At 39.2% G+C, this 19,467-nt stretch overlaps 1 protein-coding gene across 2 annotated transcripts in view; it reads right to left on the reverse strand.

The window, feature by feature from the left end:
• Window positions 1-18,043, reverse strand: part of LOC115226215 (protein MTO1 homolog, mitochondrial) — a 34,341-nt gene extending 16,298 nt beyond the window's left edge. For both annotated transcript variants that reach the window (XM_036514906.1, XM_029797238.2), the window contains exons 1-2: window positions 17,946-18,043; window positions 15,374-15,490 (exon numbers count right to left, since the gene is read on the reverse strand). In XM_036514906.1, coding sequence (XP_036370799.1) covers window positions 15,374-15,490; window positions 17,946-17,991 — 163 coding nt within the window. In that variant the 5' untranslated portion in view covers window positions 17,992-18,043. The remainder of the gene's footprint in view (window positions 1-15,373; window positions 15,491-17,945) is intronic.
• Window positions 18,044-19,467: the final 1,424 nt, after the last annotated feature.

A 19,467-nucleotide genomic window follows, 5' to 3' on the forward strand; every position in this document is an offset into this window, starting at 1 on the left:
TATAATAATAATATAATCATAATAATAATAATAATAATAAATAATAAAAGATGCCCTGATGCAGTACCAGGCAGTGGCTCTCATGGCTTCTGATCTTAACTGATTGGAAGTGTTATCATGTACATTGTTTTGTCTTGGTATAAAAGATGGGCTACAGCAAATATTCTGCTCAATACCACAGATTTGCTTGTCAGTTGTTTGACAGTTGTTTGACAACCAGTTGAGCATGTCCCTTAGTGGCTGATGATATGTGCATCTCTGATCACGAGCAGAAGTAGTGGGGGAGCATCATAGCCATGTGTTGAGAGGGATGCTTTGGGGTTTGAATAGTTCACCTCTGGAAATATGGATGGTTCTTTCAACATCCTTAAACAACCCTTATTCGGGGACCGTTTGAGCGGGATGGGCTACTCAACCTGAAGAAAATTCAACTGGGCCCCACCTGCAAGGTCATGTGCTGTTTATCTTGATATGAGATCACCATGTCGCGCACATATGGTTGTGATGCATGTGCCTGGTGTACCTTTATCAGACGGTAGTCATGATGGGTATATTGGGCTTCGTATATTTAACCCAGTGTCACTTTGATGGCATGAACTGCTCTCTCACTCAATAATAATATAATAATAATAATAATCATAATAATAATAGTAATAATTGTAATAATAATAATAATAATAATAATAATAATAATAATCGTAATAATAATAATAATTAATAATAATCATAATAATAATAATAATAATCATAATAATAATAATAATAATAATCATAATAATAATAATATAATAATAATAATAATAATATAATAATAATCGTAATAATAATAATAATAATAATAATAATAGTAATAATTGTAATAATAATAATAATAATAATCATAATCATAATCATAATAATAATCATAATAATAATAATAATAATAATAATAATAGTAATAATCGTAATAATAATAATAATAATAATAATCATAATCATAATAATAATAATAATAATAATCATAATAATAATAATAATAATAATAATAATAATAATAATAGTAATAATCGTAATAATAATAATAATAATAATATACATTTTTGGTCTTGGTATAAAAGATGGGCTAACAGCAAATATTCTGCTCAATACCACAGATTTGCTTGTCAGTTGTTTGACCTTAACCAGTTGAGCATGTTCCTTAGTGGCTGACGATATGTGCATCTCTGATCTCGAGCAGAAGTAGTGGGGGAGCATCATAGCCATGTGTTGAGAGGTATTCTTTGGGGTTTGAATAATTCACCTCTGGAACATGGGTGGTTCTTTCAACATCCTTAAACAACCCTTATTCAGGGACCTTTTGAGCGGGATGGGCTACTCAACCTGAAGAAAATTCTAACTGGGCCCCACCTGCAAGTCATGTGCTGTTTATCTTGATATGAGATCACCATGTCACGCACATATGGTTGTGATGCATGTGCCTGGTGTACCTTTATCAGATGGGTAGTCATGATGGGTATATTGGGCTTCGTATATTTACCCCAGTGTCACTTTGATGGCATGCACTGCTCTCTCACTCAATATAATACTCATAATAATAATAATAATCATAATAATAATAATAATAATAATAATAATAAATAATAATAATAGTAATAATAATCATATAATAATAATATAATAATAATAATAATAATAATCATAAAATAATAATAATAAATGCCCTGATGCAGTACCAGGCAGTGGCTCTCATGGCTTCTGATCTTAACTGATTGGAAGTGTTATCATGTACATTGTTTTGTCTTGGTATAAAAGATGGGCTACAGCAAATATTCTGCTCAATACCACAGATTTGCTTGTCAGTTGTTTGACCGTAACCAGTTGAGCATGTCCCTTAGTGGCTGACGATATGTGCATCTCTGATCATGAGCAGAAGTAGTGGGGGAGCATCATAGCCATGTGTTGAAAGGGATTCTTTGGGGTTTGAATGATTCACCTCTGGAAACATGGGTGTTTCATTCAACATCCTTAAACAACCCTTATTCAGGGACCTTTTGAGCGGAATGGGTTACTTGACCAGAAGAAAATTCTAACTGGGCCCAACCTGCAATGTGCTGTTTATCTTGATATGAGATCACCATGTCGTGCACATTTGGTTGTGATGCATGTGCCTGGTGCACCCTTATCAGACAGGTAGTCATGATGGGTATATTGGGCTTCGTATATTTTACCCCAGTATCACTTTGATGGCATGCACTGCTCTCTCACTCAATAATAATAATAATAATAATAATAATAATAATAAGTAAATATAAAGACCTGCTAATAGAAATTGAAAAAATGTGGCATCTCAAGGCGACTACAGTACCAGTGATTGTAGGATCTCTAGGAATGATAAAAAAAGGTACTGAAACCTATTTGAAAATGATTCCAGGCTTACCATCCCTACAGGAAGTGCAAAAAATCGTATTAATGGAACAGCTCATGTACTGAGAAGAGCATTATCACTGTGAAAATAACATCCATCAATGAATTTATTTATTTATTAATTTTTAAATACTTATTTTATCTGTGCATTTGCGTGTGTAATCTGGGAATTCATACAATGAGCTTCTCTGCCCTAGGTGTATGGAAAACACTCGGCGAGAAATGGAAGAAAATTTGAAGAAAGAAGGAAAAAACATAATAATAATAATAATAATAATGATGATGATGATAATATTTTAAAAAAAGGATTGACGTAATTCTTCTTCGCCTGTTAAAGGCTTAAAAACTGATGATATTATTCCATCAACGTGAGGACGCTACTTGCTCTCATTCATACTTTACATTTGAATTTCTGAATTTTTATCACTTCTTATTTTGAACTTGACAAAGACAGACATACTGTTGAAATATCGTTCGACTAATAAAATATCTTATAATCGAATCGCACTCTTCGTCTTGACTAATAATAATAATAATAATAATAATAATAATAAGAAGAAGAAGAAGAAGAAGAGCACTCAGAGAGTGCAAACCTCCACCAGGCCAACATCAATGTCATTTCAACGATTAGCCAGGGATAATTTTTAAAATGAAAATATCTGAAATAAACTCTCACAAATAAGAAATACTAAAAATGAACCCGACTGCTCTCAATAATTAAGTAAAAAAACTGGAAATATAATCCTGAATCCGAGTCCAGTACCGGATTGATCCCAAAATCTAATCAGTTTGTGCCAGTCACAAGGCCTAACATCTCTGAAAGTTTCATCCGAATCCATTTTTCAGTTCTTGAGATATCTTATCCATGGACAAACAAACAAATATAACTGAAACAATACCTCCACCTTCGCTAAGGTGAAGGCAATAATAATAATAATAATAATCCTTTCTGTTGACGGCACAAAGCCTGAAATTTTGTAAGGAGGGAACTAGTTCAATTACAGTGTTTCACAGGTACTTCATTTATCGACCCTGAACTGATGAAGGGCAAAGCCCACCTTGGCAGAATTTGAACTCAGAACGTAAGGTCAGATGACGTGCTGCTAAGCATTTTGTCTGGTATGCTAATGCTTCTGCCAGATTGCTGCTTTGATGATGATGATGATGATGATGATGATGGTGGTGGTGATGATGGTGATGATGATGATGATGATGATGGTGGTGGTGGTGGTGGTGGTGATGATGATGATGGTGATGGTGGTGGTGATGATGATGATGATGATGATGATGATGATGATGGTGATGATAATGATGATGATCGTGTATGTCCTTGTGCATGTATGTGTGTTTCTCTGTGATAGTGGTGTGTGTGTGTGTGTGTGTGTGTGCAATGGAGTTTAGTTTGTGTTGTGTGTGCTTGTGTGATGTGGAGGTTCACTTTGTATGTGTTTATATGTATGCGTGTGTGTACATATGGCAGGGTATAGTGTATGTGTGTGTGGGGGGTGAGGTTTATTCTGTGTGTGTATGCGTGTGTCCATGTGCGTGAGTGTGTATGTATCTGTGTGTGTGTGTGTGTATCTTTGTATGTGTGTATTTAAGTGTGTTGTGGGGTTCTACTTGTTCCTTACTAATAATAATAATGATACGAATATAGGTAATTACGGACCTGGCACCCAGCCTAGTGTGGTGAGGTGAAGGTGATGGGGTGGGGGTGGGGGAGGAGGAGGTGGTGGTGATGGCGGAGGTGGTGGAAGAGGTGTAGGGGAGGTGGTGGTGATGGTGGTGAATGTGGTGGTGGTTGAGGAGGAGGTGATGGTGGAAGAGGTGTAGGGGAGGCGATGGCGGTGGTGGTGGTGTGGTGATGGTGGAGGTGATGGTGGATGTAGTGGTGGAGGTGGTGGTGGAGGAGGTGGTGGAGGAGGAGGTGGTGGCAGTGGTGGTAGAGGTGGAGGAGGAGGTGGTGGTGGTGGTGGTAGTAGTAGTAGTAGTAGTAGAAGTGGTAGTGGAGGAGGAGGAAGAGGTGGCGGTTGTGGTGGTTGCATTCAAGTGTTTGGTGATGTGTGGTAATTATGGTGGTTGTGGTGGTGGTGGTAGTGTTTCGTGATGATGCTGTGTAAGTGTGGTAGTGTGTCTTGTGGTGGTGGTGGTGGTGGTATTTAGTGATGCTGGTGGTGATGTGCATGGTGGTTGATAATGTATAGGCTGTAGTTTAGTGTGTGGTGGTGGTAGTGTTAGGAATGTAGAACTATGTTTGATGGTGGTGGTGATGTGTTGATAGCGTATAGGCTGTAGTTGGGTGTGTGGTGGTGGGTTTGGTGGTAGTGTTTAGTGATGGTAGTGATACTGGTATGTGTGACAGTAGTCTGTGGTATTGGTAGTATGTAGGTTGTAGTAGAATGTTTAGTGGCATTTGATGGTGATGGTAGTGTTTGTGGTGTGTGTTGTGGTGGCTGCATGAGTGGTTGTAGTAGTGTGGGATTGTACCAGTTGTAGTAGTATTAGTGGTGGTGTTTGTATGTGTATTTGTGCAGGTGGTAGTGGTCTGCGATGGTGGTAGAGTTGGGGCTATAGTAACATGTGGTATACTCTTTTACTTGTTTCAGTCATTTGACTGCGGCCATGCTGGAGCACCGCCTTTAGTCGAGCAAATCGACCCCAGGACTTATTCTTTGTAAGCCCAGTACTTATTCTATCGGTCTCTTTTGCCGAACCACTAAGTGACGGGGACATAAACACACCAGCATCGGTTGTCGAGCAATGCTAGAGGGACAAACACAGACACACAAACACACACATACATACATATATATATATATATATACACATATATACGACGGGCTTCTTTCAGTTTCCATCTACCAAATCCACTCACAAGGCTTTGGTCGGCCCGAGGCTATAGTAGAAGACACTTGCCCAAGGTGCCATGCAGTGGGACTGAACCCGGAACCATGTGGTTTGTAAGCAAGCTACTTACCACACAGCCACTCCTGCGCCTATGTATGTTTAATAAGTACTGGTGTTCTGCAAATTACAACAACAAAACAGTCTTGCTCATGAAATTAACAGGCTGAGTATTCCACAGTACTCCACAGACATGCAGGGGCATAGTTTCTACCGACCGACAGTGGTGGTTGATGTCATACTGCTATCTGGTGTGTCTTTGTTTTGCAGTGCTTCTCCCCTGTTCACCGAGTTTTGCAATGGCTGAAATGAAGGAACAACCTACTTCCATGAAATTCTGTTTTCTGCTGGAGAAAACGACAGCCGAAACAGTTGTCATGCTTCAAACAGCTTACAAGGATGCTGCCATGAGTGAAACACAAATTTTCAAGTGGTTTTCAAACTTTAGGAATGGTCGATTGTCGCTTGAAGACTAGCATTGTTTAGGGAGACCAGCAACCTCCCAAATGAATGAAAACGCTGCCAAAATTCATGAACCGATTTTGGAGGACCACCACCGAACAATTGATGAACTTGTTGATGTGACTGCTGTTTCCTGGAGCTCCTGCCAATAAATTTTAAGAGGGCACAGGAGTGGCTCTGTAGTAAGTAGCTTGCTTACCAACCACATGGTTCCGGGTTCAGTCCCACTGCGTGGCACCTTGGGCAAGTGTCTTCTACTATAGCCTTGGGCTGACCAAAGCCTTGTGAGTGGATTTGGTAGATGGAAACTGAAAGAAGCCCGTCGTATGTATGTATATGTGCATGTATGTGTTTGTGTGTGTGTGTGTGTGTGTGTCCCAACACCGTTTGACAACCGATACTGGTGTGTTTACGTCCCCGTCACTTAGTGGTTCGGCAAAAAGAAACTGATAGAATAAGTACTAGGCTTACAAAGAATACGTCCTGGGGTCGATTTGCTCGACTAAAGGCGGTGCTCCAGCATGGCCACAGTCAAATGACTGAAACAAGTAAAAGAGGAATTGCGAATGAAAAGCACTGCAGAAAAATTTGTGCCTCGCTTGGCCACATGGTCAGGACAAGTGTACCTTGGACTATATTTATCTATTGTTCATAGCCACAGCAGTTAGTAATGGTGTAAGTAGTGGTGGTTGGTGGTGTTCGTGTTAGTGTTGGGCATACGATGTATGCGAGAGAGAGACTGGTGGTGGTGTTGTTTATTCCCATGGCGACCCTGACTGAACACACCAATAGCAGAAGACAATCCAATCATGACCATACTCTTTACTCTTTTACTTGTTTCAGTCATTTGAATGTGGCCATGCTGGAGCACCGCCTTTAGTCGAGCAAATCGACCCCGGGACTTATTCTTTGTAAGCCCAGTACTTATTGTATCAGTCTCTTTTGCTGAACAACTAAGTGATGGGGACGTAAACACACCAGCATCGGTTGTCAAGCAATGCTAGGGGGACAAACACAGACACACATACATATATATTGTACATATATACGACGGGCTTCTTTCAGTTTCCGTCTACCAAATCCACTCACAAGGCTTTGGTCGGCCCTGGGCTATAGCAGAAGACACTTGCCCAAGATGCCACGAAGTGGGACTGAACCCAGAACCATGTGGTTGGTTAGCAAGCTACTTACCACACAGCCACTCCTGCGCCTGTATATACAATGTGCTATATTTAGACAGTCAGATAAACAAAAACACGAAAAATCCAGTTGCTATTTCTAGCAGGTACATTGACCCCACGGAGGCGCTACCTCCTTGGCTTCAAGTCTGCAGCTTCTGGGTGGCCGCAGTAGACGCACAGACAGGCAGACGGAAGCACTCAGAGCATCACGGCTAATGCACATCTGCACTTATTATTATTCGCAGTGTGCATCGCAGCAAAGTGTTTGGGTTTGAAGATGTTATTGATGTTGCAGCCATTGTTTGGTCTGGACAAAAATCGTCAGAAGCGTGTGTGTGTGTGCATACGTGTGTGTGTGTGTGTGTGTGCATACGTGTGTGTGTGTGTGTGTGTGTGTGTTTCTGTGTGCCTCTGTGTGCCTCTGTGTGTGTGTGTGTGTTTGTGTATGTGTGTGTTTGTATATGTGTGCATACGTGTGCGTGTTTATGTGTGTGCCTCTGTGTTTGTGTGTTTGTGTATGTGTGTTTGTATGGGTGTACATGTTTGTGTGTGCCTCTGTGTGTGTGTGTGTGTTTGTGTATGTGTGTGTTTGTGTGTGCCTCTGTGTGTGTGTGTGTGTGTGTGTATGTGTGTGTTCGTATGGGTGTGCATGTTTGTGTGTGTGTGTGTGCGTTTGTGCATATGTGTACCTGTTTATGTGTATGTGTGTGCCTTTGTGTGTGTGTGTGTTTGTATGGGTGTGCATGTTTGTGTGTGTGTGTGCATTTGTCTGTTTGTGCATACGTGTGTGTGTTTATGTGTGCATGTGTACATGCTTGTGCATATGTGCATATGTGTGTATATGTGCGTGTGTGTGTGTTCACGTTTGTGTGCATCGTTTCCTGTTTCACTTAAAATATATATATTCTCGAAGGCGGATAGGCATCGACAGCTAGCAGGCCATGCTACACCAGACTGATGATGAGCAATGACTCTGAAACTAGTCTCTGGATGCTGGCTTTGCTGGGTGGAGATGCTTGTCTCCACTTTGAAAACATAAGGACATAGGAAATGTATCAAGTCCAACAGGAAACAGTGCTTCCTTGGGCTAAATAACAGTAGCATTCTTCCCTTTTATGGGACTGTCACATTAAGTTGTGCTACTACTGCATAAATCTCTCTGAAAGATTTAGAAATATATCATTTCAAGTTATGAGGGGTTGTATAGGTGCTTAATCCAGAATTCTGTCTCAAAAACTTGCTGTATTTTAATAATCAAATATTATTAGAAATTGTATAAAGGAGTGGCTGTGTGGTAAGTAGCTTGCTTACCAACCACATGGCTCCAGGTTCAGTCCCACTGTGTGGCACCTTGGGCAAGTGTCTTCTGCTATAGCCTCAGGCCAACCAAAGCCTTGTGAGTGGATTTGGTAGACAGAAACTGAAAGAAGCCCTTCGTATATATGTATATGTGTATATGTATATATATATATATATATAGGCACAGGAGTGGCTGTGTGGTAAGTAGCTTGTTTACCAACCACATGGCTCCAGGTTCAGTCCCACTGTGTGGCACCTTGGGCAAGTGTCTTCTGCTATAGCCTCAGGCCAACCAAAGCCTTGTGAGTGGATTTGGTAGACGGAAACTGAAAGAAGCCCGTCGTATATATGTATATGCATATATATATATGTGTGTGAGTGTGTTTGTGTATCTGTGTTTGTCCCCCCAACATCGCTTGGCAACCGATGCTTGTGTGTTTAAGTCCCCCGTAACTTAGCGGTTCAGCAAAAGAATCCGATAGAATAATTACTAGTCTTGCAAAGAATAAGTCCTGGGGTCGATTTGCTCGACTAAAGGCAGTGCTCCATCATGGCCGCAGTCAAATGACTGAGACAAGTAAAAAAAAATATATATATATATATATTTACGAAGTCTAGACAGATATCTTCAGCTAGCAGGCCTCTGCTACTCTAGACCGATGATGGGCAAAAACCCTGAAACATGCGTGTCTCTAGATGCAGGCCTAGCTGTTGGGGGTATTTGTCTCCCCTTCGTAAATATATAAGGACACAGGAAATGTGTCAAGGCCAACAGGAAGCATCGATGCTTCCTAGGGCTAAACAGCGGTGGTGTAATTCCCTTACTGTCACGTTAAGTTGACAGTATACAATCGCTCTATCGCTCCACCACTGTACATATCTCTATGGGAGATATTTAGAAATTTAATATTTCTCATCTTATTATATTTTATCTTATACTTGTTTCAGTCATTAGATTGCAGCCATGCTGGAGCACCGCCTTGGGCAATTTTGTTTAGTCGAATGAATCGACCCAAGGACTTATTCTGTTGGTCTCTATTGCTGATCTGCTAAAGACACACACATACATATATATATATACATACATACATATATATACACATACATACATACATATATATACACATACATACATACATATATATACACATACATACATACATATATATACATACATACATATATATATATATACACATACATACATATATATACACATACATACATACATATATATACACATACATACATACATATATATACATATACATACATACATATATATACATATACATACATACTATATATATATATATATATATATATATACATACATACATACATACATATATATATATATATATAAGGCGAGCTGGCAGAATTGTTAGCACGCCGGGCGAAATGCTTAGCAGTATTTCGTCTGCTGCTACGTTCTGAGTTCAAATTCTGCAGAGGTCGACTTTGCCTTTCATCCTTTCGGGGTAGATTAAATAAGTACCAGTTATGCACTGGGGTCAATATAATCGACTTAATCCGAAATAATGGCGGTGCCCCAGCATGGCCACAGCTTTTGAGCTGAAACTAGATGAAATGAAAAAAAATATATACATACATACAACAGGATTCTTTCAGTTTCCGTCTACCAAATCCACTCACAAGGCTTTGGTCGGCTTGAGGCTATATTAGAAGACACTTGCCCAAGGTACCATGCAGTGAGACTGAACCTGGAACCATGTGATTGGTAAGCAAGCTTCTTACCCACAGCCATGCCTGCACCTATACATACATACATACGCACATACAAACACACTGTAACAAACACACATACACAATCTATGTTCAGACAAACCTATGCACACACATACACACCTACACATAAACCCACACACTCACACACCGGCACACTTACACACACACACACACAGTATTACATACACACATACATACAAACACATCTCACCTACATACACAATCTGAGTACAGAGAAACCTATACACACACACACACATATATACAAACATATATATACACACATATCCGAGGTCGACTTTGCCTTTCATCCTCTCGGGGTCGATAAATAAAGTACCAGTTTCGCACTGGGTCGATGTAATTGACCTAATCCCTTTGTCTGCCCTTGTTTGTCCCCTCTATGTTTAGCCCCTTGAGGGCAGTAAAGAAATATATATATATATATATATATAAAGGGTAAGGGGTAAAGACCCCCTTCGGTCATGAATGACCATGGGATTGCACCTAGAAAGTTACCCTTCTAGACACAAGTCCGGGCAAGGTTGTTTATGGAAGGCCAGCAGTCGCCCATGCATACCGGCCTCCCCTCTCCACACCACCAGTGTTATCCAAGGGAAAGACAAAGGTCGATACAGCTTGGCACCAGTGACGTCGCAACTCATTTCTACAGCTGAGTGAACTGGAGCAACGTGAAATAAAGTGCCTTGCTCAAGAACACAACACGCAGCCCGGTCCGGGATTCGAGCTCACAACCTCACGATCGTAAGCTCGACGCTCTAACCACTGAGCCATGCGCCTTCACTATATATATATATATATATATATATATATAAAACAAATATAAGAGAGTGGTCAATATATTGCTCACTCTAGCACCAGTTAATCCAAAAGGTTTCAACCACGAAGATACATGTTTCCCATGAAAGCCAGTACGACTGTTAGCTCACACGGACAGGGCAAGTAAAAAATAACAAAAATACAGATTATTTTGGGACAATTGTTTCGCTATTAATGAATTAAATGTAATATTACTTACAAAAAATCCATCTGTAGCTCGTCAGCCAAGACTATCTGGATGAAATCCACTCAATCACACGCCAGATTTTACCATAACGATAAATACGCGTGTGGTTCAATTGATTACATCCGACGTTATAATTCAAATGCCCCAACCAACAGCGCGCCAAACTTTCACGGAAAACAAATACACCATTTAGAAATAAATGCAGCATAATATAATTAATTAATAAGGGTGAGAGAATTAGATACTAATTTAATAGTATATTTATTCAACACCAAGTGGCCTAGTGCTACGAGAAACCTGGATTATTATAATATTATAACATATTACAATACTTTTACAAAACAAATATAAGAGAGTGGTCAATATATTGCTCACTCTAGCACCAGTTAATCCAAAAGGTTTCAACCACGAAGATACATGTTCCCATGAAAGCCAGTACGACTGTTAGCTCACACGGACGGGGCAAGTAAAAAATAACAAAAATACAGATTATTTTGGGACAATTGTTTCGCTATTAATGAATTAAATGTAATATTACTTACAAAAAAATCCATCTGTAGCTCGTCAGCCAGACTATCTGGATGAAATCCACTCAATCACACGCCAGATTTTACCATAACGATAAATACGCGTGTGGTTCAATTGATTACATCCGACGTTAAATTCAAATGCCCCAACCAACAGCGCGCCAAACTTTCACGGAAAACAAATATTGACCACTCTCTATATTTGTTTTGTAAAAGTATTGTAATATGTTATAAAATATTATAATAATCCAGGTTTCTCGTAGCACTAGGCCACTTGGTGTTGAATAAATATACTATTAAATTAGTATCTAATTCTCTCACCCTTATTAATTAATTATAATTATGCTGCATTTATTTCTAAATGCTGTATTTGTTTTCCGTGTGAAAGTTTGGCGCGCTGTTGGTTGGGGCATTTGAATTATAACGTCGGATGTAATCAATTGAACCACACGCGTATTTATCGTTATGGTAAAATCTGGCGTGTGATTGAGTGGATTTCATCCAGATAGTCTTGGCTGACGAGCTACAGATGGATTTTTTTGTAAGTAATATTACATTTAATTCATTAATAGCGAAACAATTGTCCCAAAATAATCTGTATTTTTGTTATTTTTTACTTGCCCTGTCCGTGTGAGCTAACAGTCGTACTGGCTTTCATGGGAAACATGTATCTTCGTGGTTGAAACCTTTTGGATTAACTGGTGCTAGAGTGAGCAATATATGACCACTCTCTTATATTTGTTTTGTAAAAGTATTGTAATATGTTATAAAATATTATAATAATCCAGGTTTCTCGTAGCACTAGGCCACTTGGTGTTGAATAAATATACTATTAAATTAGTATCTAATTCTCTCACCCTTATTAATTAATTATAATTATGCTGCATTTATTTCTAAATGCTGTATTTGTTTTCCGTGAAAGTTTGGCGCGCTGTTGGTTGGGGCATTGAATTATAACGTCGGATGTAATCAATTGAACCACACGCGTATTTATCGTTATGGTAAAATCTGGCGTGTGATTGAGTGGATTTCATCCAGATAGTCTTGGCTGACGAGCTACAGATGGATTTTTTTGTAAGTAATATTACATTTAATTCATTAATAGCGAAACAATGTCGTCCCAAATAATCTGTATTTTTGTTATTTTTTACTTGCCCTGTCCGTGTGAGCTAACAGTCGTACTGGCTTTCATGGGAAACATGTATCTTCGTGGTGTTGAAACCTTTTGGATTAACTGGTGCTATGTGAGCATATATTGACCACTCTCTTATTTGTTTTGTAAAAGTATTGTAATATGTTATAAAATATTATAATAATCCAGGTTCTTCTCGTAGCACTAGGCCACTTGGTGTTGAATAAATATACTATTAAATTAGTATCTAATTCTCTCACCCTTATTAATTAATTATAATTATGCTGCATTTATTTCTAAATGCTGTATTTGTTTTCCGTGAAAGTTTGGCGCGCTGTTGGTTGGGGCATTTGAATTATAACGTCGGATGTAATCAATTGAACCACACGCGTATTTATCGTTATGGTAAAATCTGGCGTGTGATTGAGTGGATTTCATCCAGATAGTCTTGGCTGACGAGCTACAGATGGATTTTTTTGTAAGTAATATTACATTTAATTCATTAATAGCGAAACAATTGTCCCAAAATAATCTGTATTATTGTTTTTTTTACTTGCCCTGTCCGTGTGAGCTAACAGTCGTACTGGCTTTCATGGGAAACATGTATCTTCGTGGTTGAAACCTTTTGGATTAACTGGTGCTAGAGTGAGCAATATATTGACCACTCTCTTATATTTGTTTTGTAAAAGTATTGTAATATGTTATAAAATATTATAATAATCCAGGTTTCTCGTAGCACTAGGCCACTTGGTGTTGAATAAATATACTATTAATTAGTATCTAATTCTCTCACCCTATTAATTAATTATAATTATGCTGCATTTATTTCTAAATGCTGTATTTGTTTTCCGTGAAAGTTTGGCGCGCTGTTGGTTGGGGCATTTGAATTATAACGTCGGATGTAATCAATTGAACCACACGCGTATTTATCGTTATGGTAAAAAATCTGGCGTGTGATTGAGTGGATTTCATCCAGATAGTCTTGGCTGACGAGCTACAGATGGATTTTTTTGTAAGTAATATTACATTAATTCATTAATAGCGAAACAATTGTCCCAAAATAATCTGTATTTTTGTTATTTTTTACTTGCCCGGTCCGGTGAGCTAACAGTCGTACTGGCTTTCATGGGAAACATGTATCTTCGTGGTTGAAACCTTTTGGATTAACTGGTGCTAGAGTGAGCAATATATTGACCACTCTCTTATATTGTTTTGTAAAAGTATTGTAATATGTTATAAAATATTATAATAATCCAGGTTTCTCGTAGCACTAGGCCACTTGGTGTTGAATAAATATACTATTAAATTAGTATCTAATTCTCTCACCCTTATTAATTAATTATATATATATATATACACACACATAACTAATGTAGGATAAAAATTTTTTCGGGAAAAAAATTTTATCAATGGCCAGCATATCAAAAAATACCTTTAAAGGTTAAATTTATAAATAATTTACAAAATAAGGGCAAAAGAAAAATTCTAATGCCAAATATGCTGAAAAAAAAGGCAAAAATTGTCAATTAACCATTATAATTTAACGTAAGGGGGTATTCGCCATCTGAATGTGGCTAGCCACTGGGGGTGGGGGGTGTTACTGATGCTTTTAGCCCCTTGCAAACAACACAAGGACACTGAGATAGTGTCTAAAGTCCTTCTGGTGATGTTGATCGCCTGGGGCTAAAAGCATCAGTAACACCCCCCACCCCCAGTGGCTAGCCACATTCAGATGGCGAATACCCCCTTACATTGTCGAGCGGTTACTGTTTATATCTCATTCAGAGATTTATTATTGTTTTCATTATAATTTATGCGTCTCGAAACAAACCGATAGAAATTTCTAAAAAATCCATTATTACCGTATTGGTCCCAATTTCGGGGTTAATTCATAAGAATTTTCCCTTCTTCAGTGATAAATACGTGAGATACACATATATAGAAACCCTTTTACATATTCACATATAAACATACACACGGATGTACACACACACACACACACACACACACACACAACACTTATAACACAGACCCCCTTTCTCCTAATATCCCCACCCCAGTGTTGAAACCTTCACACCCCACCTTCACAACCATCATTACCACCATCATCATAAGTCCACTGTTACCGCCACCTCAACCACCAATTTGACAGCACGACAAAACCCCACCACCACCACACTATAGTCAACACAACAACAACCATCATTACCCCCCCCCCATCACTGCTCTACCACAACCACTACCTGCACCACAACACAAACACACCACCACCACTGCCACCACAACAATCACCACCACCACCCCACCACCAGTACTACTTATGAGACAACCACCACCACCATCACCACCACACTGACACCACAACAATTACCAACGCCACCACCACCACCACCGCAACAATCACCACCACCACCACAACGACAATCACCACAACAACACTCACCACTACCACTGCTAGTACTACTTACAAGACAACCACCACCACTCCACTACCACCACAACAATCACCAACATCACCACCACCACCACTGCTGCAAACACAACAATCACCCCAACCACCACCACCACCACCACCACCACCACCGCCAACACCACCCTCACCACCGGCATCACAACAATCACCAACATTACCACACACACACACACACACACACACATGCAGAGAAAGGCCATGAAACAGAAGAATATTTACCTGCTTGAACAATCTCACAGTTTTCAAGTCCGGGTATAGTACGTGCTAATTCTAGTTGAAATATTTCTGGCATCGTACAGGAGATGCCGCTTGGGTAAATAATGGCTGAGTCTAAACCTGGGGAAACAGACAGGATGAGAGAAGGGAGAGAGAGAGAGAGAGAGTCAGAGAGAGAGAGAGAGAGACAGACAGACAGACAGAGAAACAAAAGGAAAAAACCCCCCAAAAAAAACCATGTAAAATCATTTTGCGATAAATGAAATGGAAGGGAAGAAAAAGAAAATTAATAAACAATAAATGGGGTAGATTGGAAAAAAACGCTTAAGAAAATGGAATATGAAAGGGTTTTAGGGTTAAAACAACGTTGGAAATATTTATATGTTAATTACACTCAGGTGTAGCTGTGTGGTTAAGAAGCTGGCTGTGTAATGAGATTGTTTTGGGTTCAGTTCTACAGTGTGGTACCTTGGATTAGAAGCCTTGTGAATGAATTTGCTGGACAGAAACCGAAAGAAGCCTGGCATAAATAGATATATCAATAGGCACAGGAGTGGCTGTGTGGTAAGTAGCTTGCTTACCAACCACATGGTTCCGGGTTCAGTCCCACTGCGTGACACCTTGGGCAAGTGTCTTCTACTATAGCCTCGGGCCGACCAAAGCCTTGTGAGTGGATTTGGTAGACGGAAACTGAAGAAGCCCGTCTATATATGTATATATATAGGCGCAGGAGTGGCGGCTGTGGTGGTAAGTAGCTTGCTTACCAACCTCATGGTTCCGGTTCAGTCCCACAGCGTGGCACCTTGGGCAAGTGTCTTCTACTATGCCTCGGGCCGACCAAAGCATTGTGATGGATTTGGTAGACAAACTGAAAGAAGCCCGTCGTATATATGTATATATATATATAATATATAGGCGCAGGAGTGGTGTGTGGTAAGTAGCTTGCTTACCAACCTAATGGTTCCGGGTTCGTCCCACTGCGTGGCACCTTGGGCAAGTGTTCTTCTACTATAGCTTCGGCCGACCAAAGCTTGTGACTGGATTTGGTAGACGGAAACTGAAAGAAGCCCGTCGTATATATGTAATATATATATATATATAGGCGCAGGAGTGGCTGTGTGGTAAGTAGCTTGCTTACCAACCTCATGGTTCCGGGTTCAGTCCCACAGCGTGACACCTTGGCAAGTGTCTTCTACATAGCCTCGGGCCGACCAAAGCGTTTGTGAGTGGATTTGGTTAGACGAGAACTGAAAGAAGCCCGTCATATATATGTATATATATATATATGTATGTGTGTGTGTTGTGTGTCTGTGTTTGTCCCCCTAGCATTGTTTGGACAACCGATGCTAGTGTGTTTATGTCCCCGTTACTTAGCGGTTCGGCAAAAGAGACCGAGAATAAGTACTGGGCTTACAAAAGAATAAGTCCCCGGGGTCGAGTTGCTCGATTAAAGGCAGTTGCTCACAGCATGGCCGCAGTGAGTGAAAATGACTGAAACAAGAAAAAAAAAAGAAAAAATATCTATATCTATCTATATCTATATATCTATATATATAAAACTCAACTTGTGTGTCTGTGTGTTTAACTTCCCGGCACATCTCCTAGCCAACAAATCGTAGAATCACCAAAAATGGGTCACTTAAAGTTTAGGCGAATGAAAATTGAACTGCGCTATTTCTGTTCCGAAATTCATCTCGCAAAGTGCAAAAATCGATAATGTGTTTGTTTAGGCCTTATCCCATGCATTGAATAGTGAACTTTACTCAGTCAGCTGTTTGACGTGAACTGTGTTCACCATGCGTGCAGCATGCGTAAATTGCATGAAAAATAAAAAATCAGATATAAAAACGAATCGCCGTAAAACTTGTAGAAATTCGGCAAAGAAATGAATTTTCGGGATGTAGCCTGGAGGGTTTTTTCGTATTAATCGTTTGGACTTTGTGAACACATACCAATTGTTTTCATAACATTATTAACGCTTTGAATTAAATGTGACCATTTTGCGTTGAGTCTGCAGTTTGAATCACTTTAACCCTTTCATTACCAAACCCGGCTGAAACCGCCTCTGGCTCTGTAGCACAAATGCCTTGTTTTCATAAGTTTTGAATTAAAATCTTCCACCAAACCTTAGTCACAATTTATGTTCCTAACACTAGCTGAATGATAACTAAGTTATTTTACTAAATTCTTTGTTATATTTAAAGTAATTGAAAGAAACACAGAGCATCTCAAAATATATACAGTAACGAAGGGGTTAACCAAATTTTAGCAGGCCGGATTTTTGATCATCACAATACATCGCCAGTGACTCCTTGAAACTCTCCCCTGAAATCCCCGTTGAGAAATCTATATATATAAAACTCAACTTGTGTGTCTGTGTGTGTATCTGTGTGTGTGTCTGTATGTTCAACATTGGATCTACCAAGTTTCATCATTAAGGATAGAAAGTAGTGCGTAGCAAATCTATATATATAAAGCTGAAGTTGTCTGTGTGTGTGGCAGGTTTGGTAGCCTACAACTAACACTATCTCCTTGGTGTCTTGTGTTGAACGTTAAGCAATGTATTATAACTTACCTTCAGGTTCAAGCCATACTGGGTGGCTTTTGGGGCCAAATCTCATGATTTTTGCTTCAAAGGATGGACAATACCTTGAAAGACAACAACAACAGCAATAAGAACAATTCTCTTTTACTCTTTTTACTTGTTTCAGTCATTTGACTGTGGCCATGCTGGAGCACCGCCTTTAATCAAGCAACTCGACCCCGGGACTTATTCTTTTGTAAGCCCAGTACTTATTCTATCGGTCTCTTTTGCTGAACCGCTATGTGACAGGGACATAAACACACCAGCATCGGTTGTCAAGCAATGCTAGGGGGACAAACACAGACACACAAACATACATGCACACACGCATATATATATATATATCTACATATATACGACAGGCTGCTTTCAGTTTCCGTCTACCAAATCCACTCACAAGGCTTTGGTCGGCCCGGGGCTATAGTAGAAGACACTTGCCCAAGATGCCACGCAGTGGGACTGAACCCGGAACCATGTGGTTGGTAAACAAGCTACTTACCACACAGCCACTCCTGCGCCTATAATATTGCTTATAATACTGGCACAAGTTCAGAAAATTAGGGGAAGGAGTTTGTCAATTAATAGGACCCTAGAGTTTGTAACCCTGATGATATGAAGGACTAAGAAGTACACTGGGTCAGGATTAAGTAATCTTCACAGAAACACATGTAAGAATCCGTTCTTTTATTGGCCACAAGGGCTAATATAGACAAACATAAAATGACATGGAACAGCATAAAAGACAACACAAGACGATACAAAGGGTTTTACAGTGTGTAAATATTAAAAAAACAATAAAAATGAAACAAAGTAAAACTCCCAATAGAGGGAGGTGATTTAAAATATATAATAGAGAAACAATTCTTAACCCTTTTGATACCAACCCAGCTGAAACCACTTCTGGCTCTGTAGTACAAATGTCTTGTTTTCATAAGTTTTGAATTAAAATCTTCCACCAAACCTTAGTCACAATTTATGTTCCTAACACTAGCTGAATGATAACCAAGTTATTTTACTAAATTCTTTGTTATATTTAAAATTAATTGAAAGAAACACAGAACATCTCAACAGAAATATGTTAACAAAAGGGTTAAAGTCACCATGATAATTTTTAACCCTTTTGATACCAACCTGGCTGTAACCACCTCTGGCTCTGTAGGACAAATGTCTTGTTTTCATAAGTTTTGAATTAAAATCTTCCACCAAACCTTAGTCACAATTTATGTTCCTAACACTAGCTTAATGATAACTAAGTTATTTTACTAAATTCTTTGTTATATTTAAAATTAATTGAAAGAAACACAGAGCATCTCAAAATAAATACAGTAATGAAAGGGTTAAGGCTACTTGTGGAAAACCCACAAAAGCCATGGGTGCCTGACCAAAAAGGCAAGAGCCCTTCTTGTATTTTTCCCTGGCACATGCTCAAAATGGGTCCTTACACACTGGCCCTTTTTCCAACATTCACCAACCTTTCAACAAATTTGCTAGAAGGCAACACTTCCCTCTCCAC

The sequence above is a fragment of the Octopus sinensis genome, linkage group LG29 (genome assembly GCF_006345805.1).
Source record: "Octopus sinensis linkage group LG29, ASM634580v1, whole genome shotgun sequence".
NCBI classification, from domain to species: Eukaryota; Metazoa; Mollusca; class Cephalopoda; order Octopoda; family Octopodidae; genus Octopus; species Octopus sinensis.